The sequence below is a fragment of the Pseudorca crassidens genome, chromosome 13 (genome assembly GCF_039906515.1).
Source record: "Pseudorca crassidens isolate mPseCra1 chromosome 13, mPseCra1.hap1, whole genome shotgun sequence".
Lineage (NCBI taxonomy): Eukaryota > Metazoa > Chordata > Mammalia > Artiodactyla > Delphinidae > Pseudorca > Pseudorca crassidens.
Genome location: NC_090308.1, coordinates 70597129 through 70621623, shown reverse-complemented (window position 1 = coordinate 70621623; position 24495 = coordinate 70597129). Strand labels below are relative to the sequence as shown.

At 38.5% G+C, this 24495-nt stretch overlaps 1 protein-coding gene across 1 annotated transcript in view; it reads left to right on the top strand.

The window, feature by feature from the left end:
• CYB5R4 (cytochrome b5 reductase 4) overlaps positions 1-24495 on the top strand; it is an 82827-nt gene that overhangs the window by 27539 nt on the left and 30793 nt on the right. The window contains exons 4-9 of the mRNA XM_067702659.1: positions 3460-3541; positions 16123-16152; positions 18332-18392; positions 19778-19835; positions 21445-21538; positions 23342-23374. Of these exons, the coding sequence (XP_067558760.1) occupies positions 3460-3541; positions 16123-16152; positions 18332-18392; positions 19778-19835; positions 21445-21538; positions 23342-23374 (358 nt within the window). The remainder of the gene's footprint in view (positions 1-3459; positions 3542-16122; positions 16153-18331; positions 18393-19777; positions 19836-21444; positions 21539-23341; positions 23375-24495) is intronic.

Genomic DNA, 24495 nt, shown 5'->3' with positions numbered 1-24495 from the left:
TATGGACCTTCTTGAAATAAGCTTGTTTTGGGGAAGTCACAAGAACTGCTATATTGTTAAATTCTTTAGCAGTTTCAACAGTACTTTTGTTGACCAAAAAAAAATGCACAACCTAAAAGTTGAGAATTATGTTTTATTTGAGGCGTTACTGAGGACTGTAGTCTGGAAACAGCCTCTCAGATAGCTCTGAGAAACTGTTCCAAAGAGGTAAGGGAGAAACCAGGATATATAGGAGCTTTTGCTGGGAAAAAACATGTAGTAGAACATCGAAACATTACTACTAATCACAAAAAGCAGGCATCTCAGTTAATTATTTTAGTGCTTTTCTGTGTATGGGAAGATGCAAGAGTCTGGGCTTGTTGAAATTGTTCCTTTAATATGCACCTTAACTCTCTAGGGCCAGTATCCTCTTTTCCTCCATGCTGAATTCCTCTTAGGCCACACCACTGGGGGCGGCTGCAGTGGCTTGATGGCTTTATGGCTGCGACATCCTTTGATTACTGAAATGTCAGGCTGCACCCTTTGTCCACACTTAGTTACCAGATTGCTGCATTCCCCTTGGCTTTAATAAGACCAGAGATGTTTACTTATGACTTTTACTCACCACAGAAGTAAACAACTTGATAAAATTCTAGAAACAGTGGTGAAGTGTCTTATATCTCTAATATCTAGTATTTGAGTTGTACAAAGAATATTAAGTAATCTCTTTATCGTCAGACTTCTGTCTCTAGTTTTGATCTCACTTCTGACTTCTCGTTTCGTATTTCCAGTTGGCTGATGGGCGATTTGAAAACCTGTTGGCAATTGAACTCAGTGTGCCCTCAGATAATATCAACTCATCTTCTTCCCTTTGTTTTTTCTACTGTTTCCTGTTTCTGGAAATGGGAACTGGAAACCACTTGAGTAATCTTTACCTTCTCTCATTGTATTATTGAAGTGGTCACCTGGACCTGTGCCAGGGTCTTGGCCCAGGTCGAGATCCCTTGTCTCAGCCTGGGAGGTTCTTTTTCTGCTTGGATTCGTATAGCCAATAACAAAACCAGTGCTGAGACTGGAACAGCACAAGCTTTCTTCGGTGGCCAAAGAATGGAGAAGCAAGAACTAGTTTGCAGATCAGCTTCTCAACCTGACTCAGGCTGAGACACCATATATATAGGAAGGTTGAGGTAAAATGGAGGGAATTGAGTAGAGGGTGGGAGGAATATTCGTGACTTATCCGAGAACTGGGGGTGTGTTTGGACCAGGAGCTGAGGCAACACTCCTTTTCAGTCCCCTTCTGGGCTCTTCTGGTTGTTGTCATGGCCGTTGCCAGCTGTCGTGGCGCTGGTGGGTGTGTCGCTTATAGCATGCTAATGTGTTACAGTGAGTGTGTAATGAGGCTCAAGGTCCACTGGAGTTTAGGTCTTCTGCCATTTGGGGCCGAGTTAGTTCTAACCAGTTGTTTAGAAATTTCTCTAGGAGCAGCTTCCTCCTTTTGTATTTAGGCCTGAAACTCGATAAGGGCAGTTAGTTTCCGTCTGAGGGAGGGGCAGGAGTATGGTTCTGGGGCAACAGTCTTGGTAACAAATGTGCCTCAACATCTAATCACTGGCGAACTTCTATGATGCTGTCTTTAAACATTGCACCTTTTCTGTCTTCCCACTGCCTTAGGTCAAGTCGTCATCACCCTCTCTAGCCCTAATATTTTAATACTGTCCCGGTATCTTTACCTTCAGTACCAATTTAGATAACTTGACAGCTAGAATAGTATTCTTAAAGACAATCGTCTTAGCATCTTGTTCTACAAGTTTCAGAGGCTCACCAATGACAGTGTAATAAATTCAAAGTCATTATTCTGGCACTTCAGGGCCTAAAAATAATGTATCAAGGTAAATATTCTCAACATGCAACTTGCTTTGGAACTGAAGTGCTTTGAGCAAATCACCAGTTCCATGATAGACAAACCCCATACCTTTGTCTCTTTGACTATCCTTCTCCTTCATCTATCTGTTAAAATTCTACCCAACCCCATAACCCCAGAGATGGTGCTTTACACATTACTGGAGACTCCATAACTATTTGGTAAATAAAATTTCAAGTATATTAATTAGTGTGCATTTATAAGTACATATATATTTTTTACATATTTTCTACTTTAGTGTATATTTATTTACTCAGGAACGTACATAAAGATTCTGGTATCAGTATTATTTGACCTGATTATTTAGTGATTATATAGCATGGAATAATATATTATGATTTTCCTTTACTGGTCTTTTACAATTGGACTTTTAGGTTGTTCCCAATATTTTGCTAATATAACTAGTGCTATGATGAGTATCCTGGTGCCTGCATCTTTGTGTATATGCAAATATTTTCTCAGATAAATTCCTGAATTACTGAAGGGAAGAGCTGCATATTTTAAGGCTCTTGATATATATTGAGAAGATGCCCTCCAGAAAGGTTGTTTAAATTTAATTCCCACTAGTAATTCTGGCAACAAATACTGTCAGTTGTTTCCCTTGAAGTGACAGTCTCACTTTGTTCATTTAGAAGAAAATGTCTATCAGATACCCAAGTCTGAGTAACTAGTTTATAGGTCATTCTTTTTCTTTTATGGGTAAATAGCCTTTCAAGAAAAAACACAGTTTAATAGGCAAATCAACAGTTGCCTAAGTGTTTTTCCTCGCAGCAACCATCTTACTTAGCAGCAGAAGTGTTTTTGAGAACTTCCCATTTTGTCACACAGCATATAAAAAAGACCTGTAACCAAGGGTTGAGGTTTAAGAAAATTGTTTTTTCTACTTCATGAAGGATATTCTTTTTTTTTTTTTTTTTTTTTTTGCGGTACGCGGGCCTCTCACTGTTGTGGTCTCTCCCATTGCGGAGCACAGGCTCCGGACGTGCAGGCCCAGCAGCCATGGCTCACGGGCCCAGCCGCTCCGCGGCATGTGGGATCCTCCCAGACCGGGGCACGAACCCGTGTCCCCTGCATCGGCAGGCGGACTCCCAACCACTGCGCCACCAGGGAAGCCCCCATGAAGGATATTCTTAAATGAAAGCAACTCCCTCCAGCCCTGTGGGTCTGTGGTGGTGAGCAGTGTAATGATTGAGACCACTGCCTTGATTTGTGCTGAGATGCAAACTGGTTTACCCACCATTGCTATTTCAGCATCACTGCAAATGTCAATACAAGAAAAAGGCAAATAACATCTTAGTATTATTATGAAAGTAATCAAGACCTCGTGGGTATCTGAAAGGGCGTCAGTAACCTCCAGAGGTCTGTACACAACACTTTGAGAACATTGTTCTAAAGTCCCTATATATGCTCCCATTTTGTCACTCCCTTGTTGGCTAATTGAATCTGCTTCTTAGTTTTTCAGAGCCGTGTAAGAATATTTAGTTTTCATCAGAAAAAAATTAGGGCATCTCATGGAGTTAGAGTCATGTTGCTTTTCTGCTATTTTTCTCCCACACCAGGTTCATCGTTGGGTCAACTATGAATCCATGCTGAAAGAATGCCTGGTTGGCAGGATGGCCGTTAAACCTGCTTTTCCTAAAGGTACGTGAAGCCAGGGCTAAACTGGCATTGATGTGTGATACACATGGACTGTCTTTTAGGTGGATTTCAGCAAATAGATTTAAAGAAATCACTAAATTGTTCTCATTTCACTGGCGCCCTGTTCTAGCCACTGTAAAGATTTTACTTTAGTTCTTTAGAATGAAACAATGATTTTACCTTAAAAATTTGGCATGTTTTGAGAGAACATTCATAGTGTGGAGAATAAGCATAATGGAAGTGAAAGAACTTTATTTACTTAGTTTTCATTAGTCTTTTATTCTCTTGTTACATAGAGTAGCTCGAACAGTTGGTTGGAAGTGACTTTTAGACTAGTTTCCTAAAATTTAATTTTTTGAATATGTAATTGTATTCACATGACTCAAAAATCAGAAAATATAAAAAGTTATACAGTAAAGTTTCCCCTCTCAGCTTTGTCTCCCATTTGCCTTGAACTTTTCCACTCCTTGACTCTTTACCATAAAAACTGATTTTAAAGTACTTTTAAAGAAACCAATTGCTTGGGACTTCCCTGGTGGTCCAGCAGTTAAGACTCTGTGCTCCCAATGCAGGGGGCCTGGGTTTGATCCCTGGTCAGGGAACTAGATCCCACACGCATGCCGCAACTGAGATCCCACATGCCGCAACTAAAGATCCCATACACTGGAACGAAGATCCCACGTGCTGCAACTAAGACCTGATGCAGCCAAATAAATAAATAAATGTTAAAAAAACAAACAAACAAACAAAAAAACAATTTCTTTCCCTTCCTTCCAAACTGCCACTCAACAATCGGCATGGTGTTGGAGATCATCTCTTTCCTCCTAAGCTTCTTTTGGAAGAGCGCCCTTTGAAAAGTTTAGACAGGCAATTGGAGTAGCAGGAGTACTTTGCTTAAATCCTTTACTGTAGATGGAACTGAGTCGTTTCTTTTGAACAACTCCTGATTTTGACATCCAAATTAGGAATACATTGGCTTGTTTGAGCTGACTCTGCTACTATTTATTTAGTTCAGTGAGTTTTGTACTTCAAGGCCTTACTGTTAGAGGCCTGTGTCAGCTGTATAGAAATAGCACAGGCGTACCTAGATTTGAACCCTAGCTCCATGGCCTATTGGCTGTGCCATAAAGATGGCAGTTTCTGTCTCTGAGCCTCCAGTTTTTTCATCTGTACACATTACTCATAGGGCTAAGAATTAATGTGAGTAAATTAGCATGAATTTAACACAGGCTCAAAAAGGATTTTTTCTTTCTATTGCTATAAAACAAATAAGCAGTACACGCATACAGGCATACTTCGGAAGTATTGCAGATTCAGTTCCAGACCACTGCTATAAAGCAAATATTGCAATAAAGCAACTCACGTGAATTTTTTGGTTTCCCAGTGCACATAAAAGTTACGTTTACACTCTATTCCAGTCTATTAAATGTGCAATAGCAGTATGTCTGAAAAAACAACATACATACCTTAATTTAAAGACACTTTGTTACTGAGAAAAGCTAACCATCATCTGAGCCTTCAGAGAGTCAGTCTTTCTGCTGGTGGAGGGTCTTGCCTTGATGCTGATGGCTGCTGACTGAGCAGGGTGGTGGCTGCTGAAATTGGGGTAGCCGTGGCAACTTCTTAAGATAAGACAGCAGTGAAGTTTGCCACATTGATTGATTCTTCCTTTCATGGCGATTCTTCTGTAGAATGCAGACCTGTTTGGTAGCATTTTACCCACAGTAGAATTTCTTTCAAAATCAGTCAGTCCTCTCAAACGCTGCTGCTGCTTTATCAGCTAAGTTTCTGTACTATTCTGAATTCTTTGTTGTCATTTCAACAATCTTAACAGCATCTGCACCAGGAGTAGATTCCATCTCAGGAACCACTTTCTTTTCTCATCCATAAGAAGCAACCCCTCATCTGTTCAAGTTTTATCATGAAATTGTAGCAAGTCAGTCACATCTTCAGGCTCCACCTCTAATTCCAGTTCTCTTCCTGTTTCTACCATGACTGCAATTATTTCCTCCACTGAAGTCTTGAACCCCTCAAAGTCATCCAGGAGGGTTAGAATCAACTTCTTCCAATCTCCTGTTAATGTTGATATTTTGACCTGTTCCCATGAATCAGGAATGTTCTTGATGGCATCTAGAATAGTGACTCTTTCCAGAAGGTTTTCAATTGACTTTGCCCAGATCCATCAGAGGAGTCACTATCTGTGGGAGCTATAGCCTTACAAAATGTATTTTTTAAATAATAAGACTTGAAAGTCTAAATGACTTTTTGATCCACAGGGCGCAGAATGGATGTTATGTCAGCAGGCGTGAAAACAACATGAATCTCATTGAACATCTCCATCAGACATCCTGGGTGACCAGGTGCATTGTCAGTGAGCAGTAATATTTTGAAAGGAATCTTTCTTTTATGAGCAGTAGTTTTCAACAGTGGGGTTAAAATATTCAGTAAACCATATTATAAACAGATGTGCTTTATTATTCCATTTATAGAGCACAGGCCGGGTAGATTTAGCATAGTTCTTAAGGGCCCTAAGATTTTCAGGATGGTTAAGTGAGCCCTGGCTTCAACTTCAAGTCAGCAGCTGCATCAGACCCTAACAAGAGAGTCAGCCTGTCCTTTGAAGCATTGAAGCCAGGCATTGACTTCTCCTCTCTAGCTATCAAGGTCCTAGATGGCATCTTCTTCCAGTAGAAGGCTGTTTCATCTACACTGAAAATCTGTTGTTTAGTGTAGCCACCTTCATTAATTATCTTAGCTAGATCTTCTGGATAACATGCTACGGTTTCTACATCAGCTCTTGCTGCTTCCCTGTGAACTTCTATGTTATAGAGATGGCTTCTCTCCTTAAACTTCATGAACCAACCTCTGCTAACTTCACACTTTTCTTCTGTATCTTCCTCTCCTCTCTCGACCTTCATAGAATTGAAGAGATTAGGGTCTTGCTCTGAGTTAGGCTTTGGCTGAAGGGAATGTCGTGGCTGGTTTAATCTTCTATCCAGGTCACTAAAACTTCCTCCATGTCAGCAGTAAGCCTGTTTTGCTTTCCTGGAGTAGCACTTTTGATTTCCTTCAAGAATTTTCCCTTTGCATTCACACTTTGGCCGACTGTCTGGTATAAGAGGCCTAGCTTTCAGACTGTCTTGGCTTTTGACATGCCTTCCTCACTAAGCCTAATCATTTCTAGTTTTTTATTTAAAGGGAGAGTCATGGGACTCTTCCATTCACTTGAACACTTAGAGGCCATTGTAGGGTTATATTAATGGGCCTAATTTCAGATTGTTGTGTCACAGGGAATAGGAAGGCCCAAGGAGAGGAAGAGAGATGGAGAAATGGCCAGTCGATGGAGCAGTCAGATCACACATATTTATAGATTGAACTTGCAGTCTTATGTGGGTGCAGTTTGTGGTGCCTCAAAATAATTACAATGGTAACATCAGATCACTGCTCACAGATCACCGTAACAAATACAATAATGATGAAAAGGTTTGAAATATTGCCAGAATTACCAAAACGTGCCCTAGAATCATGAAGCGAGCAAATGCGGTTGGAAAAATGGCACCAATAGACTTGCTCAATGCCGCGTTGCCCCAAACCATCAGTTTTTAAAAACGCAGTATCCGTGAAGTGCAGTAAAGCAAAGCACAATAAAAACGAGGTCTGCGTGTATACCAAGGGCAAACTAGTTTGAACTTCAGTGTCTGGCAGTTCTTCCAAACCAGTTTACTCTTGTAAACAAATCCCTTTCTTCTCTTAATTGCTCCTGAGTTCACCTATTCACTGCCAGCAGGGGCCATGTTCTTAAGGCAAGCTTCTAACTGACTAATTTTACCTCATCCTGGACATTACGTATCTTGTTTACACAGTCCGGTACTAAAGGTCATGTGCTTCTCTGTAATTCAGTGTGGTCAGAAAGTGTGCCAGCTCCTTAGGCTTCTGTGTCATAGGAGACATGAAATTAATAAAAGGATTTTTCTGGTTTCCTTCCTTCCTCCCTGGAAATGAAAGACAGATAATCTTCAGAATGTTTCATCAGATACGGCAAACACCGTTTAAAATGAGCAGATTCCACAAGGAAGTCCCCAGATATTTAATTTAAAAAAAAGGGGGGGGGGGCGGTGCTAGAAGCGGCAGTCCAGGATGATAAGCTAGTTCTGATGCCTCCATTTCCCCAAAGCACTTATCAGATTCTTGGAACGTAGAGCCACATGGGAATTTTAATGGTCACATAGGAAATGGGAGACCGGATCTTGGGTCTGTAAAGGCAGGGAGTTGGAGCTGAGATCCCTGCCTATAGCTTGACTCTTGAAGTCTATATGATCAGTGAAATGGGAAGGCTTGAAAAGAAATCTGTGCAACAACAAAAGGAGATGTCAGGATAGTCTGCCTTCACCTTGTTTATGAGGTGATGGAGGAGAGGAAAGAGAAATCTCCTTTGAGAATTTGTAACCACAGTCTTGCACACGTAAGAGTTGGGAATTCAAATATATATACCACCTGTGTGGTCTTAGAAACCTCAAACCGAGAAATAAAATGGTCTCCCATTACTGGTTTCCCTGCCTGCTTGGCAGACTTATGTACACGTTTTTAATGGTGGAACAAACTTTCAAGCTAAAACCCTTAAAACGCCCACAGGGACACATCACCAGTTATTAGTGTACAGTAGAAAAATTAAACAACACTTGAGGAAGCAAGTCAGCAGAAACAAAAGCAGAATTTCACCCCTTGGACTTTATTATTTGTATACAAGTAATTATAAAAATAATTATGAATAAAAATAATTATGTTTGAAGTGATTAGGAAAATAAGAATGAATTGGTAACATGAGTAAAGCAAGAGACTGCTAAAATAATCATGTAAAATTGAAAAAAAATAAAACTCCTAGAAATGAAAAATGGAGCTGGTGAGATTAAAAAGTGCATAGCATGAATAGTTAGAGTTTAGACGTAGTAGAAGAGTTGAGTGAACTGCCAGACTGAGCAGCAGACGTTGAACAGAACATGGTGCATAGAAACAAAATGATAGAAAAATATGCAAGAGACGCAGAGGATAGAGCAATAAGATCTAACACTTGTCATCAGATTTCCAGAAGGAAGTAGTAGTGAGATTGAGGAGGAGGCAACATCTGAATGGCTGAGACTTTTCCAGAATTGGTAAATCACAAATCTCAGATTTAGCAAGTTCAGCAAATCCCCAATCAAGATAAATAAAAAGAAATCCACACATAGACTATTCATGGTAAAACTGCAGAATACCAAAGACAACAGCCAGAGAGAGATAGGTTTACTAACAAACCAGTGATTAGTAAATTGACAGCTAATTTACCAGTGTAATTTACTAGCTGTTACTGCTAATTTAGTAGAACGTCAATAGGAGACAAAGAGATCAGTATCTTGGAAGTTCTGAGGGAAAACAACTGACAACCTAAAGTCATTCAGTAACAAGGATGAAATAAAGGTAGTTAAGACTAGGAAGCAAAGACAAGAACTTTACAATCAGGAAAGTTGTTGACTGCAAGTAAATGGATCGGGTTTTTGGAACAGTAGAGACTTAAGATCCAGCAAGATAACGGTCTGAACTCCAAGCTAACCAGAACTAGTAGATCATATAAAAGGGACAAAGTAACTAAAGAGAAAAGTTTAATGTGTCAAGAATGTTCATGATAATTAAAGTGAATGTTGTTTTAACAGTACCTCCTATGCCTTTCATCTACAGGCAGAGATTGATCCTTGAAGTCTGCTGGCGTGAGACTTAAGGATAGAGACTATTAGATGGGGTGACCGTGTAATTGTCCAAACTGGGGCAGATTGGAGAATGAATGGAGCCTCTATTAGTAGTTATACTGAGACAACAGGGGGCAGGCAGTAAACTGTAACTGTAGCAAACTAGAGACTATGTTCGCTCCACAACTACAGCTTCTAGATGAAATGGGAACAGAGGTGTAAACAGAGATGAAGTGGGAATAGAGGATGAAAACAGATTAAGTAGGAATAGAGGATGAAAACAGAGACGAAGTGGAAACAGTAGGTGGAGACTTGCTGACATGAGGATTTATAGGGGTTTGGAGGGGGGGGATGGATATACTGAAGAGAAATGTTATATATGGGCTTCTTTCAATACGAGATCCTTGACACCATCTTTTAGGTGGGGTGACCTGCCAGACCCCAGTGCAGGGAGGAGCCAGAAGTAGCATTTTGTAGGCATCCCCACAGCTGAGCAGTCCCGGGAGGACAGTTTTCCATTTATCTGCTGGCTTCTGGGGTAGGAGTGATATCTGGGAAGAACACAGAAGAGCTAACAGTGTCAGAATATAAACCACATAATACTAGTGGGTCCTTATCAAGAGAAGAATCAGTGGGTTTTTTATAATCCTTTGTTTAAAAAGTATTGTGGTTTGTATTGTGCTTTAGAAAGATATCAATAATGAATAAAGGGAGAAACTTCGCTTGAAAAGGTGAGCTTCAGTTACTGATTATTTATGTGGAACACTTCATTCTCTGGCAAAGATGACAAGTGTTCTTTTTGCCCTTTTTTGAGTCCTTTGCTGTCATTATTATAGCCACTGGCCACAGGTGGTTGCTATTGAGTATGGAAATGCTCTCCAAATTGAGATGTGCTACAAGCGTAAAATACCGCATTTCAAGACTTAGGATGAAAAAAAGAATGTAAAATATCTAACAACTTTACATTGACTACATGTTGAAATGACAAGATTCTGGATATGTTGCATTAAGAGAAAATATATTATTAAAATTAATTTGACCTGTTTCTTTGTACATAGTTAATATGGTTATTAGAAAATTTTAAATTATATTTGTGGCTTGCATTATATTTCTTCTGGACAGCACTGTACCAGATCATAAATGCACTCTTAAAATTTTAATATATTAAATTTTTTAAATAGTCACATTTTCTTTATATATATATTTTTTATTGAAATATAGTTGATTTACAATATTGTGTTAATTTCTGCTATACAGAAAAGTGATTTAGTTATGTATATACACACACACACACATTCTTTTTTTTAATATTCTTTTCGATTATGATTTATCATAGGATATTGAATATAGTTCTCTGTGCTGTACAGTAGGAGCTTGTTGTTTATCCAGTTCTATATATAAAAGCTTCCATCTGCTAAACCCAACCTCCCACTCCATCCCTCCCCCACCCCCTCCCCCTTGGCAACCACCAGTCCGTTCTCTATGAGTCTTTTTCTGTTTCATAGATAGGTTCATTTGCGTCATATTTGAGATTCCACACATAAGTGATATCATATGGTATTTGTCTTTCTTGTTCTGGCTTACTTAGTATGGTAATCTCTAGGTCCATCCATGTTGCTGCAAATGGCATTATTTCATTCATTTTTATGGCTGAGTAATATTCCATTGTATATACACCACATCTTCTTTATCCACTCATCTCTCGATGGATATCTAGGTTGTTTCCATGTCTTGGCTATTGTGAATAGTGCTGCTGTGAACATAGGGGTGCATGTATCTTTTTGAATTAGAGTTTTTTCCACATATATGCCCAGGAGTGGGATTGCTGGATCATATGGTAGCTCTACTGTTAGTTTTCTGAGGAACCTCCATACTGTTTTCCATAGTGGCTGCACCAGTTTACATTCCTACCCACAGTGTAGGAGGGGTCCCTTTTCTCCACATCGTCTCCTCTCCAGCATTCGTTATTTGTAGAGTTTTTAATGATGGCCATTCTGTAAAATAGTCACATTTTCCAATGGCATAGCCCAGTGTCAGGAATGTTTCTTCTTAATTTCTCATTGTTTTATCATGGTTTCTAATAGTTTATGTTTTTAGTTTTCACAAGCGCTTGCTGACTATAAAGCACTTAGAACCATAGATCAGTAGAATACTTTTGAGGTGGAAGAGGGATTTAGAGCTGTTCTAACACCGTCAGTTTAAAAGGGAAGCTCCTGAGGCTTGTAGGTATATGTACTTTCCTTAAAGGCTACAGTTATTTAATAGGAGAAGCCCACCATTGAGAGAAGTCCTGGGTGCTTCCTTTTGTGAGGCAGAAAATCACCTCATTAAAGTTATCCTCTTTCAACTAATTTATTTCTCTTTGGTATATGCCAGTGGCTCAACCTGGGTTGAGTTTGCCCCCCAGTGGACATTTGGCAGTGTCTGGAGATGGTTTGGTTGTCACAGCTGAACTAGATGCTACTGGCATTCCCGTGGGTAGAGGAGAGGTCGGGGTGCCGCTAAATCCCCTACAAGGCACAGGGTACACTCCCACGACGAAGAATCGCCCGGCCCAGCTGTTCCTAGTGCTGACGTGGAGAAACCCTCATATATGAATTAGTTTTTTATTCTTAAAAATGATGGTATGAGTGGCATCACTGATTGGGTGGGCTGGCTGCCAGCTGGGAGGTCAGCTTCTGTATAGTCAGTCAAAGCTCCCTCTTCTAGGAGCTACCGTTTCCTCATTGATAAAATGGGGACAGTTCAGGGCTCAAGTGGGTGGACAGAGCACAAGCTCAGAGGCTCAGTACGGGGGAAGCAAGACAGTTACTAGTGGAGAGAAAGGGGTGGGTGTCATGATGAAGTGGACTTTACTGGCTGAGCAGATTTGCTTTCTCAGCCAGGCTACCTTCATTTACTTTTGTGCTGTAGGTCCCACTGTCTCAGTGATTCCTGCCAGAAAGATATAAGGGACAGGTAATTAAAAATGGGGGGTGAGAAGTCCCCGGTCAGGGGGCAGATGCAGGCCTGAGCAGGAAGTGGGTTTTGCTGTATGATTGTGACTGGCCAGTGTTTGGTTTAAGTTAGTATTTGTTTTGTTTTCAGAGAGAAATGATTGTTTTTAACGTGCTTTTTTAAAAATATTTATTTATTTATTTGGCCGTGTCGGGTCTTAGTTGCAGCACGCGGGATCTTTAGTTGCGGCATGTGGGATCGAACCCGGGCCCCCTGCACTGGGAGCGTGGAATCTTAGCCACTGGACCACCAGGGAAGTCCTGAAAAATGATTTTTGAACATGTATATTTGTGTATAGGTAATACCAAATAAGAAAGGAGTGGTTAATCCCTCTGAGGATAGGACAAGAGTAGAAAATAACTAATAAATTGGAGAATTGAATAAAAAATGACAAGTATAGCCTTGAAAGCAGAAAATACAAACTTCTAAAAATGCAGTATTTGCTGTGATTAGTTAAATGAATCGTGGAGAGAAAAACTGACCAGGAATAAGTAACTATATAGTCTGGTACTTTTAGAACTTTTTAATCCTGGAATTTTTCAGAGTATGTGTTTGAACTATTGAACCTTTATTTTAATTCTGCTAGTAGACTACTTCTAGGATAAGGAGTAAACTTCTGGGCCTTGAAGTTTGAGAGATGTACAAAATTTGAAGATGATTCAGAGGATATTTACAAAGATAAATTAAGGAGAGTAAAAGAGAAGGATAGTTTAGAAATACATAAATTATTAAATTTTATAGAATTTGAGAAATGAGTTTATGACTTCGGAAACAAAACCAAGAATTAGGCCTCAGTTGTGTTATGAAGAGTTAGTTCTCTTTAGAGATGAGGAAGAATTTCTAGAGAAAAATGGTTATTAAACACATTGTAGAGAACCAGGGAGTCTTCTGGCCAGGCAAAGCAGTAAAGGGAACATGGAATGGTACACTTTGGATTTTGTGACTAAGATCCCTGGTAATAAGACAGAGCTCCTATCTGATAGTTACGTGACATCAGCCTTTTGGAGTGAGAAAGGAAGGTGGGGTATGTAGCTACGGATAAATATGACATTCAGATGTAAAAGTGCGGCGTTTGTCTTCCTAGAATGTTTTTTGTTCAGGGCCTCCTGAAAAATGCTTACATATTTTCAAAATGTAGCTAAAATATTATTTCCTCAATGAAATCCTTTCAAATTTCAAGTAGCAGTGCCCTCCCTCATCCCTGTGCTTCCATGCCACCTTCTATATTTCTCTTTTAAAACATTTATCATATCATATTGAAAAGACCATATTGAAGTTTCCAATTTAGTTTATTTAATTTTTTCAGTAATACATTCACTATTCCAGAATGAGAAGTGCCATGGTCATACCTTTGTCTCCCACCTACCCTTTTCCCTCCTGTGCACAGATGCAGGTAACTGTGTTATTGTGTATCCTTCCAAATCATCTTTACGCATGTATAAGCAAACTGAACATACAGTCGTATTTTCCTAACTTTTTATCCAAAGGGTTTCATATTGTGTCACTATCCCTATTAAGATGATGGTCAACAGGTATTTGTTAAATGAATCAGTATACTAGTAAGACAGGGTTTGTTTGTTTGCTTGTTTTTTAACTTTCGCCATCCCAGGGGATCCTTCTGTGGCTCCACTTAGAAGAGGTAAACTAGATTGGGTTCACAATTAAAAATTGTCGCCAGCCCTCTTACCAAAGAAGAGTTGAGTGCTGATAGATCACAGCTCCAGTCTTCTAAAGGACTCAGACCTTTCCAGAAAGCAGAGGCTCTGATCAGAGTAATGCAGTCTAACCAATATTATAAGAAGATGCAAATTTTCTTGGCCATGGAGCCAACCAAATGATGGAATTAGGTATCAAGACAGAATGTTAGATTTCTTGTTAGAGAGGAAAGTATCTCATGTGCCTAGAGTAACTCTGATGTAAATGTGCTTAGCAGTAAAAACAAATAGCCTCTCGTATTTCTGTGACTCAGTTTTCAAAAAGAGTTGCAAAAGTACACTAGTGGAGGGTTTTTTTTTTTTTTTTTTTTGTGGTACGTGGGCCTCTCCCGTTGCGGAGCACAGGCTCCGGACGCGCAGGCTCAGTGGCCATGGCTCACGGGCCCAGCTGCTCCGCGGCACGTGGGATCCTCCCGGACCGGGGCAAGAACCCATGTCCCCTGCATCGGCAGGCGGACTCCCAACCACTGTGCCACCAGGGAAGCCCACTAGTGGAGTTTTAAAGATATTTTAGATCATTTAGCTAGATGTTCTCTTCCTATTGATACTTCTTTTATTAAAGAAAAAAAAGACTCAGAAAAAAATGAATAACTTAGCAGGATCCATAAAGTTCTGACAGGTTCAAATCAATTCACATCAGACAGGAAGTAATCATATGAGATGACATATTTTTTCCCTAGAAACAAATTCCCTGGGGACAAGTTTTCAAAATCTGAGCCTCTTAGATAGAAACAAGTTGTTTTACATGATAAATGAGATTCATCAAACTGCCAACTATGTTGTACACTGAAACTGGGTTTAATTTACTTATGTTACTGTGAGTTTGCTATTTGTTCTAAGATATTGATAAAACAAATGATCACAACTGCAGTAGCAAAAACAGATGAAATTGTATGAAAGTAAGTCAGCAAGCAGGGACATCAGTGATCCCTTGCAAACTAATGACTAGATTTTCATCTGGCAGTTGAAAAACAAAGCTCATTTTGAGGCATAATTTAAATGGTTTTCAGGTCCTGTGTCTTTTCAGAAAGTATTATCTCTCACAATGGCATGTTAAGAAAAATGGCGCTTAGTTTCAGGGGAGATGAAGTTTAATCTTGGCTTTGCTGCTAAAGAGCTGTGGGGTTCATTCAAGTCCTGACCTCTGATTTTCAGCCTTTAATGAGGGGAGCAGATGATAAATTTGGTGTATGTTGTTAAGATCCCTTTCAGCTATGAACTTATTTCAGTAAAAAGGGGAAAATAAAAAGAATGGTTATCTGACCTCCTTAATCATGGGTATTTTATGGCATGTGAGTGAAGTGGTAGTAATTATGGGATCTCTGGCTGATTGAAAATCAGAACATAAAAAAATTTGAAAGCTTTGATATACGTACTTTGGTTTATTTTTCTACAAAACAAGGTGATGTCACCTTAACAAGTAATGTCTGTCAATTTAGTTTACTACTTGAATATTTTGTGTTAGCTTGGCATTCTTTTTTTTTTTAAAACTCTGGCAACTTGCTGAGGGTTTTATTTTGACATATGGTTATAAAACTTGTGGTGATCAAAATATAATATAGATTTGTGAGCTGGCTGCCATCCTGAAAGGAAACACCCATTAAATTTTTTTCTGGCTCGCACCCCTAATGATTGATTGCACTGATATGCAAGTGAAAGTCTTAACATATTTTCAGCATTTTGGCCATTTAAATTTGGAGTAATAATAATCATTTTAACTGCTCACTTAGATAGGAAAGATAATAAGGTGTCTTTCTTTGGGTTAATATGTACGTTTCATATATAAAGTGTAATCGAATAAACTTTGGATAGTTTTGACTAATTTAGAATATGATGACCAGGACAAAACTTGGGTCTTTATGTGCTTTCTAAAGAAATTAATCAAGGTATTAGAGCAAAAATGTCCAAAGAAGGAGGAAAAAGCCCAGTGAAATTAGAGACAAATGCCTGCAGAAATGGCCTGCTGTCTCCAGAGATGAAATTTCTTACGTAAAGCGTAGGCCATCTGTTTATCAGCCTTATTTCTCTCCTCAGGCCTCGGAAGAAAGCCCTTCAAGAAGAGGGCTGTTACCTCTAACTCAATAATATTAACCGATCTTCTCTCTGATGTTACAATATTCTTACCTAACTTTTTTTCTAAACCACTGTACAGACTATCATGAGGAAAAGAGACTCTTAAACGGTAAGCCATATACATTTATAGTAAAAAATGAATCATATTCACATGACTGTGTACAGTATTGCCTCACAGAATTATTTGGGGTATTTAGATATTTTTTATACAAAGGATGTGTTTACTCGCCTAAGCTTAGAGGATTTGGCAGAGAACTTTGTAGATCCCTTATTGCAGCCCTCCTTTTTTTTTTATCTTTATATATTGATGTTTTTATTTTATAGGATAGATTTTTTTCAGGAGTGTAATTACTGTTTACATTCTTTTACATATACATATCTTTATCAGAGTATAATTGCTTTACAATGTTGTTAGTTTCCGCTGTACAACAAAGTGAATCAGCCATATGCATACATATATCTCCCCATATGCCCTCCCTCTTGAGCCTCCCTCCCACCCTCCCTTTCCCACCTCTCTAGGGGGTCACAAAGCATCGAACAGCTCTGACTCTTACCATAATCCCTTCTATAACATCCCTGAACATGTGTTCATCTGCCCTTAGCTTGAATACTCATGGTGACTAGGAGTTCCACCCTCAGAGGCCAGGCTGAATGTGTGCCTCCCTCAGGCACGGGGTGCTCTTCCAGTGTCTACACAGATGCTGAGCAGCCAGCCTATTAGTCTCCCCTCCTCTGGGCTCGGCAGTTCTGGCTTCCTCAGCCATTCAGTATGACTTGGAATTATGACTGGCACTGCCACTAACCCCCCCAAAAAGTTTGGTATGACACTTATGAAATGCACGGGGCTACTCTGACTGAACCGTATTACTAATGTATGTTTAAAAATTGGGTTTTTTTCCCTCCCTATTTGCATAAGAAAGTTATAGAAATTCAGCTAATAAGCTGGATTGCCAGATGAATTACCTTTTCTTTTTTAACTAGAAAAGATTGTCTTATTGTAGACTACTTTATGCAATTTGTGATGTAACACCTGAAGTTGTTTGTCTGACAGTATCACTGATAGTATCTTTGGAGCTCTTGCGTGTTCTCAGAGTTTTCAAAAACAGTGAGAAAACCAGAGCCTTGAAAATGTGATGTTGAGGACTTCCCTGGTGGCTCAGTGATTAAGAATCCGCCTGCCAATGCAGGGGACAGTGGTTCGAGCCCTGGTCCGGGAAGATCCCACATGCCGCGGAGCAACTAAGCCCGTGAGCCACAACTACTGAGCCTGTGCTCTAGAACTCATGAGCCACAGCTACTGAAGCCTGTGTGCCTAGAGCCCGTGCTCCGCAACAAGAGAAGCCACCCCAATGAGAAGCCCATGCACCACAACGACGAAGAGTAACCCCAGCTCGCCACAACTAGAGAAAGCCCGCGTGTAGCAATGAAGACCCGATGCAGCCAAAAATAAATTAAAAATTAAATCTTTAAAAAAATAAAAATAAAAAATAAAATTTGATGCTGGGGCACATCCACAAGAATGTCTAAAATGAAAAAAGACAGAATACCACGTGTCAACAAGGTGGTGGAGCAACAGGGCTCCCATACACTTCTGGTAGAAAGTGTAAATTGGTATTACCACTTTGGAAAACTGTTTAGCAGTATTTACTAAAGCTAAACATATACATGTCCTATATACCTACCAGAAATGTAGATGGATGTTCTTTAAGAATGTATATGTACATGTACAAGAACATTTATAACAGCACTATACGTAACAGCTAAAAACTGCCCAAATGTCCATCAACAGGAGAATGAATAGGTTCCGGTATATGGTATGTTCATACAGTATAGTAATACTCAGTAATAAAAAGGAACAAACTACTGATGTATTCAGCATCCTGGATAAAATCTCAGAAAGCTCCAGACCTGATTTATTGTTTACTATTAATCATGCTGATTTGACATTAACTGAAATGTCTATAGAGCTGGACCAAAAAAGCCAGACCAAAAGAGAACATATTTTATTATTCCATTTTTTATAAAGGCCAAATGCAGGCAAAAACTAATCATGATGTTAAAAGAATAGTGGTTACCCTTGGGGGAGGGGTGCTGAGTGGAAGGGGGCACAGGGAGGTGCTGGCTACAAGAGTTTGTTTTACTTATGAAAATCCATTGAGTAGTACATTTATGACTTGTGTCCTTTTATAATATTTCAATAAGAAGTTTACTGAAAAGATGGGGAAAAAAAAAAAGAAAAATTATACATGGATGAACTGTAGCTATTTTGCTTGTTTTTCTTTGTGAAGGCATGCTTCCCAAGAGCCAAGTGACAGATCCACTTGCCAAAGAAGGACCTAGTTCTCCAAGGTATGCATCCTTGTTTTACTTTTTTAAAGCGTAATCAGTTCTACACCAAAATATACACGTTAAAAAAATGGCTCTAAGTTTGATTTATTGCTTATTTTATTAATTATGCTTCTTTGACACAACAACTGTAGTGCCTCATTTATCAGGCATTGTTGGAGAATGAGCTGTTCCGTAAATATGAATTTTTAACATAACTGAAGTTTAACCCATTTTAAACACCACAACTTTAAAAAAGAACTATTTTTTGTGATTATAAAATACACATTCATGGTAGAAAACTTGGAAAATAGAAATACAAAAGAAAGTGATAGAATCAGTTGTAATCCCACCAACCCTGGATATAGACTCTTAATATTTGGTTTATTCCACACAGTTTATTCATGTGATACCTATTTCCATACTATTCTATTTTGATAATACAGTATTACAGTATATTCTATGATCAATTTCCTATGTCATGAAAGATTCTTCAAAAGCATTTTTTGTCTGTATTCTATCATGTGATGGAAATTGATCATATAATATCCATAATTTATTCAACTATTCTATTTTTTGTGTGTCTAGTTTGCTTTATCAGTTTTTAATGGAAATCCTTCAGAATGTATTGTACCCTGTCTTAGTAAATTAAGCAATCCATGTATATTTTTGTTAATGATATTTCAGATGCCCTTAGTGTTATGTGTGTTACTTGTAGTCTTTCTCTTACCCCCTTTCCCCCTATCATGAGTCTATAACAGCAGCTTCTGGCTCTACTTGCTATACCTGTTAAATTATTTCATATTCAATTTTAAGTTAAGGGCCTGAGGATACCTCCTAGCATTCACATTGGGGGCCTGTATACAGGTAGTAAGTACAAAAACAGAATCAATTTGATCAATAGCTATTACAAAACCGAAGACTTAGTTTTTCCTTAAGTTTTTACTGTTGACCATTAAGCATCCTTGGTGAGTTAATTTCTTGAGGCGTAATAACATATTTGTGACAGGGAGGAGTGAAGGTAATAAGCATGTAGATTTTGTCATGCTCCTTCAGAAAACATGTTGTGCTACTGCTCTGATAAAAGGAATTTTAGATGTGTAACCTTTATAAAAAGTGCCTTCTCAAGGATCTTGTTTGTTTTTATCCAAGTTAGAATACATGGATGTGTAAGTATTTGAAATTGAGAAATAATTGCTTTATTATTTATTTCATGGTAACACCACTGATTATTTAGAAAAAAACCTTTACCTAGAGAAATATATTTCTCACTGTAGATTTTGAACTATGTTTTAAATCATGTATTTATTGTGTCATATTTTAATTGTATATATTTTAAAATTATGTATTTAATGATTTAATATATGTTACTGCACATGATTATTTATTCTTTTTAAAATATTTTACAGCTACGACTGGTTCCAAACAGACGCTTTAGTCACCATTGTCATATATACTAAACAGAAGGTAAACACATTTTTAAGATCAGAAAAAAACAAAAAAGTAAATAATAAATGTGAGCTATGCGCAGGTGTACTTTTCTAAGAGCTCTTCTTGTATTAACTGACAGCAACTCTGTGAGGTAGATCCTTTCGTTACCCCTATCTTACAGATGAGGAAACAGAAATTAAGTAGTTTACCCAAAGTCACACGGTAAGCGGCAGATCTAGCCCTTTGAACCCAGGCAGGCTGGCTCCATAGTATGTGCCCTTAACAACCATGCCATAGCACCTTAGGGAAAAAATAGACGAGGAAGAAGCATATTTCATGTGCTCTTCTGTGATTTTTTTTGTGTTTAAGCATGGATAACAGCAGTGAGAGTCCCCGTTTAACTTCACCATACGAACTAATTTCCTGCACTTAAATTGGAATTCAAGAGCCAGGAGAGGCTGTACTGCTGGAGCTTAGTATGCTTAAGCCACTAACGGGGTTCAGTTAATGCCCTCTGAAAACTAAAATTAAGGAGTTAATTCATTCACTAAGTGTTTATTGAATCCCTGCTTCATTTTCAACACCATCGTAGAATTCAGGAATCTAATGATGGGCCAGTTTCATAGAGACTGAACTCTCACCAGGCTTACAGTCCAGCTGGGAAATCAGATAAATAAGCAGGCAACTTACAACATCTCCAGACACATCCTCCAGCAACTGGCAAGGTTCCCACACTTGAGGAACTGTGGAGATTTAAAGACAAGTTCTGGCAGCTAGGAATTTCTGAGAACTCATGCTACTTCTGTAGTAGCAGAACCACATCTGAGCTGGTGAGTGCCTCCTACTCCTGCAGCAGGATCTGATGGCTCCGCAGGAGTGACCAGCCTCTGCCTGAAAGAGCCAAGAGGCCCAGAGAGGCACTGCTTGTCCCGCCTTCCACTCCCTCTTGGTATTGTCTCCTAACCAAGCAGTCCTGAACCAAGAGGACAGGGCCTGGCAAGGTTGGGGTCTGTGTGCTTTCATTGGTGATATCAGTGAAGCGCAGAGGATGGATGATTAAGGGAAGGGGGAAGGTTTCTACGTGGAATAATGTATTCAGTGTATGGTGTAAACGATAGGCACCAAAATAACTTGCACCAAAGCTATGTAGAAATTAGAGACATCTAAAAATTTGTTAGTGAATTTATTATTATTATTATTTTTGATACGCTGAGCCTAAGAGGTTGTGTTATTTGCACAGTGTCACATAATAGTGGAAAGATAAAAATGAACACAGATATCTTGGCTTCTTGTCTGATTCTAATCTTTTTTCCAAATTATTTATTCAACAAATATTTGAGCACCTACTTGGTGCTGAGCAATATTCTGAAGACAGTATTCTGCCCCTTACACTTAGAGCTTAAAGACGAGTGTGTAAGGTAGACATTAAGCATAGACAAATGCATAGTTAAAACTGTGATATATACTTTGAAGGAGAAGAACTGGGTTGTATGAGAGAGAAAAAAACCGGAATAATGTGTATTTAGCTTGTGGGTTCTGTAAATAAGTACCCTATGAACTTTCACCGATCAGCTTAAAAGTATAGTAATAGGAGTTTGGTGAAAAGTTTACTTTTTAATCTTTCTCTTTTTGATTTCCATTTAAGGATATCAATTTAGACTCAGTAATAGCTGATCACCGGGATGATTCCTTTAGAGCAGAAACAGTTATCAAGGATTATTCATATCTTATACATATTGGTAAGTACCTTATTCTGTATTAATGGAAACAACTTTTGTTTCCTTTAGGTGTAGTAGTTACTGGTGTAGAGTCTCGGTACCTATAATATTTTATGTGCCATTGTCATTTTGGTTTGTCATTTTTGATCTTTTTTTTCTGTTATTTCTTTATGCTAAGGAAAGTGCTAGCAAATGGCAGTACAACCTCACTTTTCCCAAGTTTCAACAATTAGGTGCGATCAAAATCAATAATCATATGAAATACTTGTTGGCCCAGCTTTGTAAGACTCTGTAACTTTACCTACAAATAAATCTCCGGAGGCCTGCCTGTCATGTGCTTCCGCTGAGTAGACATCACCAGGCACTGTTCTATCGGCCTGTCTCTTGCCAGCCGCAAGGTTATACTGTACCCTTCAGCTGCCTGTCCCTTCGTGGGCAAAGACCTACCATACAGTTCACTTCTCTCTGTTTTGAGAGGTTACAGATCTATCAGGGGAAAGAAATCAGGACTAAAATCTAGAATCAAGGTAGCAGATTCTTAATCCATTTCTCACCCATAATGACTCTAGGAGTTCATCATTTTCTCCTTTAAAGAAGGTAATGTTATTCTAGTTAGAAATGAAACAAACCAAAACAGCAAGAAGAAAACTGTATTTTAAGCACACATTCTTATGTAAAGAACGTTTCATTCACTTTTGCAAAACAGAGACCGAAATTCTCCAGGCCTCAGATGACTCGCGATTCAGCTCATGGCTTTACCATATTAATGAAGGACCTTTAGTCCTGAATTTGATTGGAGTTGATAAATGTTTTTTCTTTCTTATTTTCCCCCCACTCATTAATCAACCTCAAATATTAAACATTTCTTCTAGAAATACATGCTACCCTATTTTTTGCTAGCATAAGATCAAATATATATTGCCTCTTAGGGAGAGTTTTAATCAAAAACTCAGATGTCTAGAAAAGTATACATTATTCATTAGCTCTATCATGATTTTTCTTTAAGGAAGACCTCTGTGTCAGCATTTACTATGTTTCAAATACTTTATGGCTAGTTCTGTTCACACTGTAGCTAACTGTATCTTGCACACATATAAACAACAAACAAAAATTCCACAGTCAAAAATGTGAAACTCCTGGTTGCTAATATTAGATCAGAAGGACTAAAATAATGCAGAGTCTTAAGTTCCACATAACTATTAACACAGTGAACTTTAGAGCAGTTGTTTGTAAAAATACTTCTTGCATCACCCCCTCCTGGAATGTAAGTTCCATAAGAGCAGGGATTTTTCTCTTTTACTAACTGTGATAACTGTAACACCTGGAAAGTGCATAACACGCATAGATGCCCAATAATTTTCTTTTTCAATAACTGAATGAATATTCAACTTAGAGAACAGTAAGAAAGGAAACGCTGAGCTAGACCCAGTCCCGGCCTGTATTCAACACACGCACGTGCACACCCTGGAGTATGTGTGTTTCACTTGCTATCTCTCCCTGCCTTGCTCCTGTCTTGGTTTGTAGCATTGTCAATCTGGGACTGTCCTTGCACCAGTGTGGGTTATCCACCTGTGGGCAATTGAGTATTTACTCCTTAATTAATAGGGAGAGAAATGGAAAAATTGAAGACACATATTTAAGTAATTTGTCTCAAAACATTGTATACAGTAATTTGGTTGTGTTCAGTTTCTTTCTTTTGATTTCTCAGGATATGTTTGAGAGATGTGGAATGGTGCATGAAAGAACCATTTTAATGATCTTATATGGTGTTTGTAGACCATAGGAACTGAAGTTGGATCTTAACTGAAATTTTTTTTTCTCCAGCCCTAAGTCATGAGATTCAGGAAGATTTTTCTGGTAAGCTACCAAAAATAATTTATCTATGTACATATACACACACACGGGGGCGTGGACAGCATTTGTCTTATTATTCATTTGTATATTTTCATGTTGCAGACAAGGACATGATGTTTTCTATATAAGCAAGTACATTAATTTTTAAACGTACTCTTTTCCCTCTGGTTTCAGTTCCCCCCACGCCTTTTTTCTTTCCCCTTTTTCATCTCTTTTCCCTTTCCTTTTCCTCTCCTTAGAAAAAAAATTCCTGTCCCCATTCTTCCTTCCGGCCCTACTCCTGACATGCAGCTTGTAGAAATATACTTAACCACACCAGACAAATTTTTCTTAGGTGTATATATTCAAATATTTAATATTGACAGAGCACATTAATTATGACTATTTCTGCATGTAAATACACAACGTGGATTTTACACAGCTGTTTAGCAATAGAAGACTCATCAAAGAATGGTGGTTTCTTGTTTTTCATGTTTTTCTTTAGCTTTATTGAAATATAATTGACAAAATTAGAATATATTTAAAGATTTAAAGTGTACAATGTTATGATTTGATAAAGGTATATGCTGTGAAAAGATTCACAGAATCAAATTAATTAACACATCCATCACCTCACATATTTACCTTTGTGTGTGTGTGTCTATGCATATGAACACAAGTTCTGTTGTCTTAGCAAATTTCAGGTATACAAGACAGTGTCATCAACTGTTGTCACCATGTTATACATTAGATCCTCAGACCTTATTCATGTTGTAGCTAAAAGTTGGTACCCTTTTATCAAGCTCTCTCTATTCCTCCCTCCCCCTGCCCCAACTCCTGGCACTATTTTGCTACTCTCTGTTTCTATGAGTGTGAATTTTTTTTTAATTCCACATATAAGTGATACCATGCACTATTTGTCTTCTCTGTCTTATTTATTTCACTTAATATAATGCCCTCTAGATTTATCATACGTTGTCGCAAGTGGTAGGATTTCCTTCATTTTTTAAGGCTGAATAATATTCCATTCTGTATTCATATATACATGTGGTTTCTTGTTTTAAAGTACTGTCAGAGTACCTTACACCGGTTCTATACCTTCCCTTTTCTTTATACCATAGTAAGTTCTGTAAATTGTATAAATT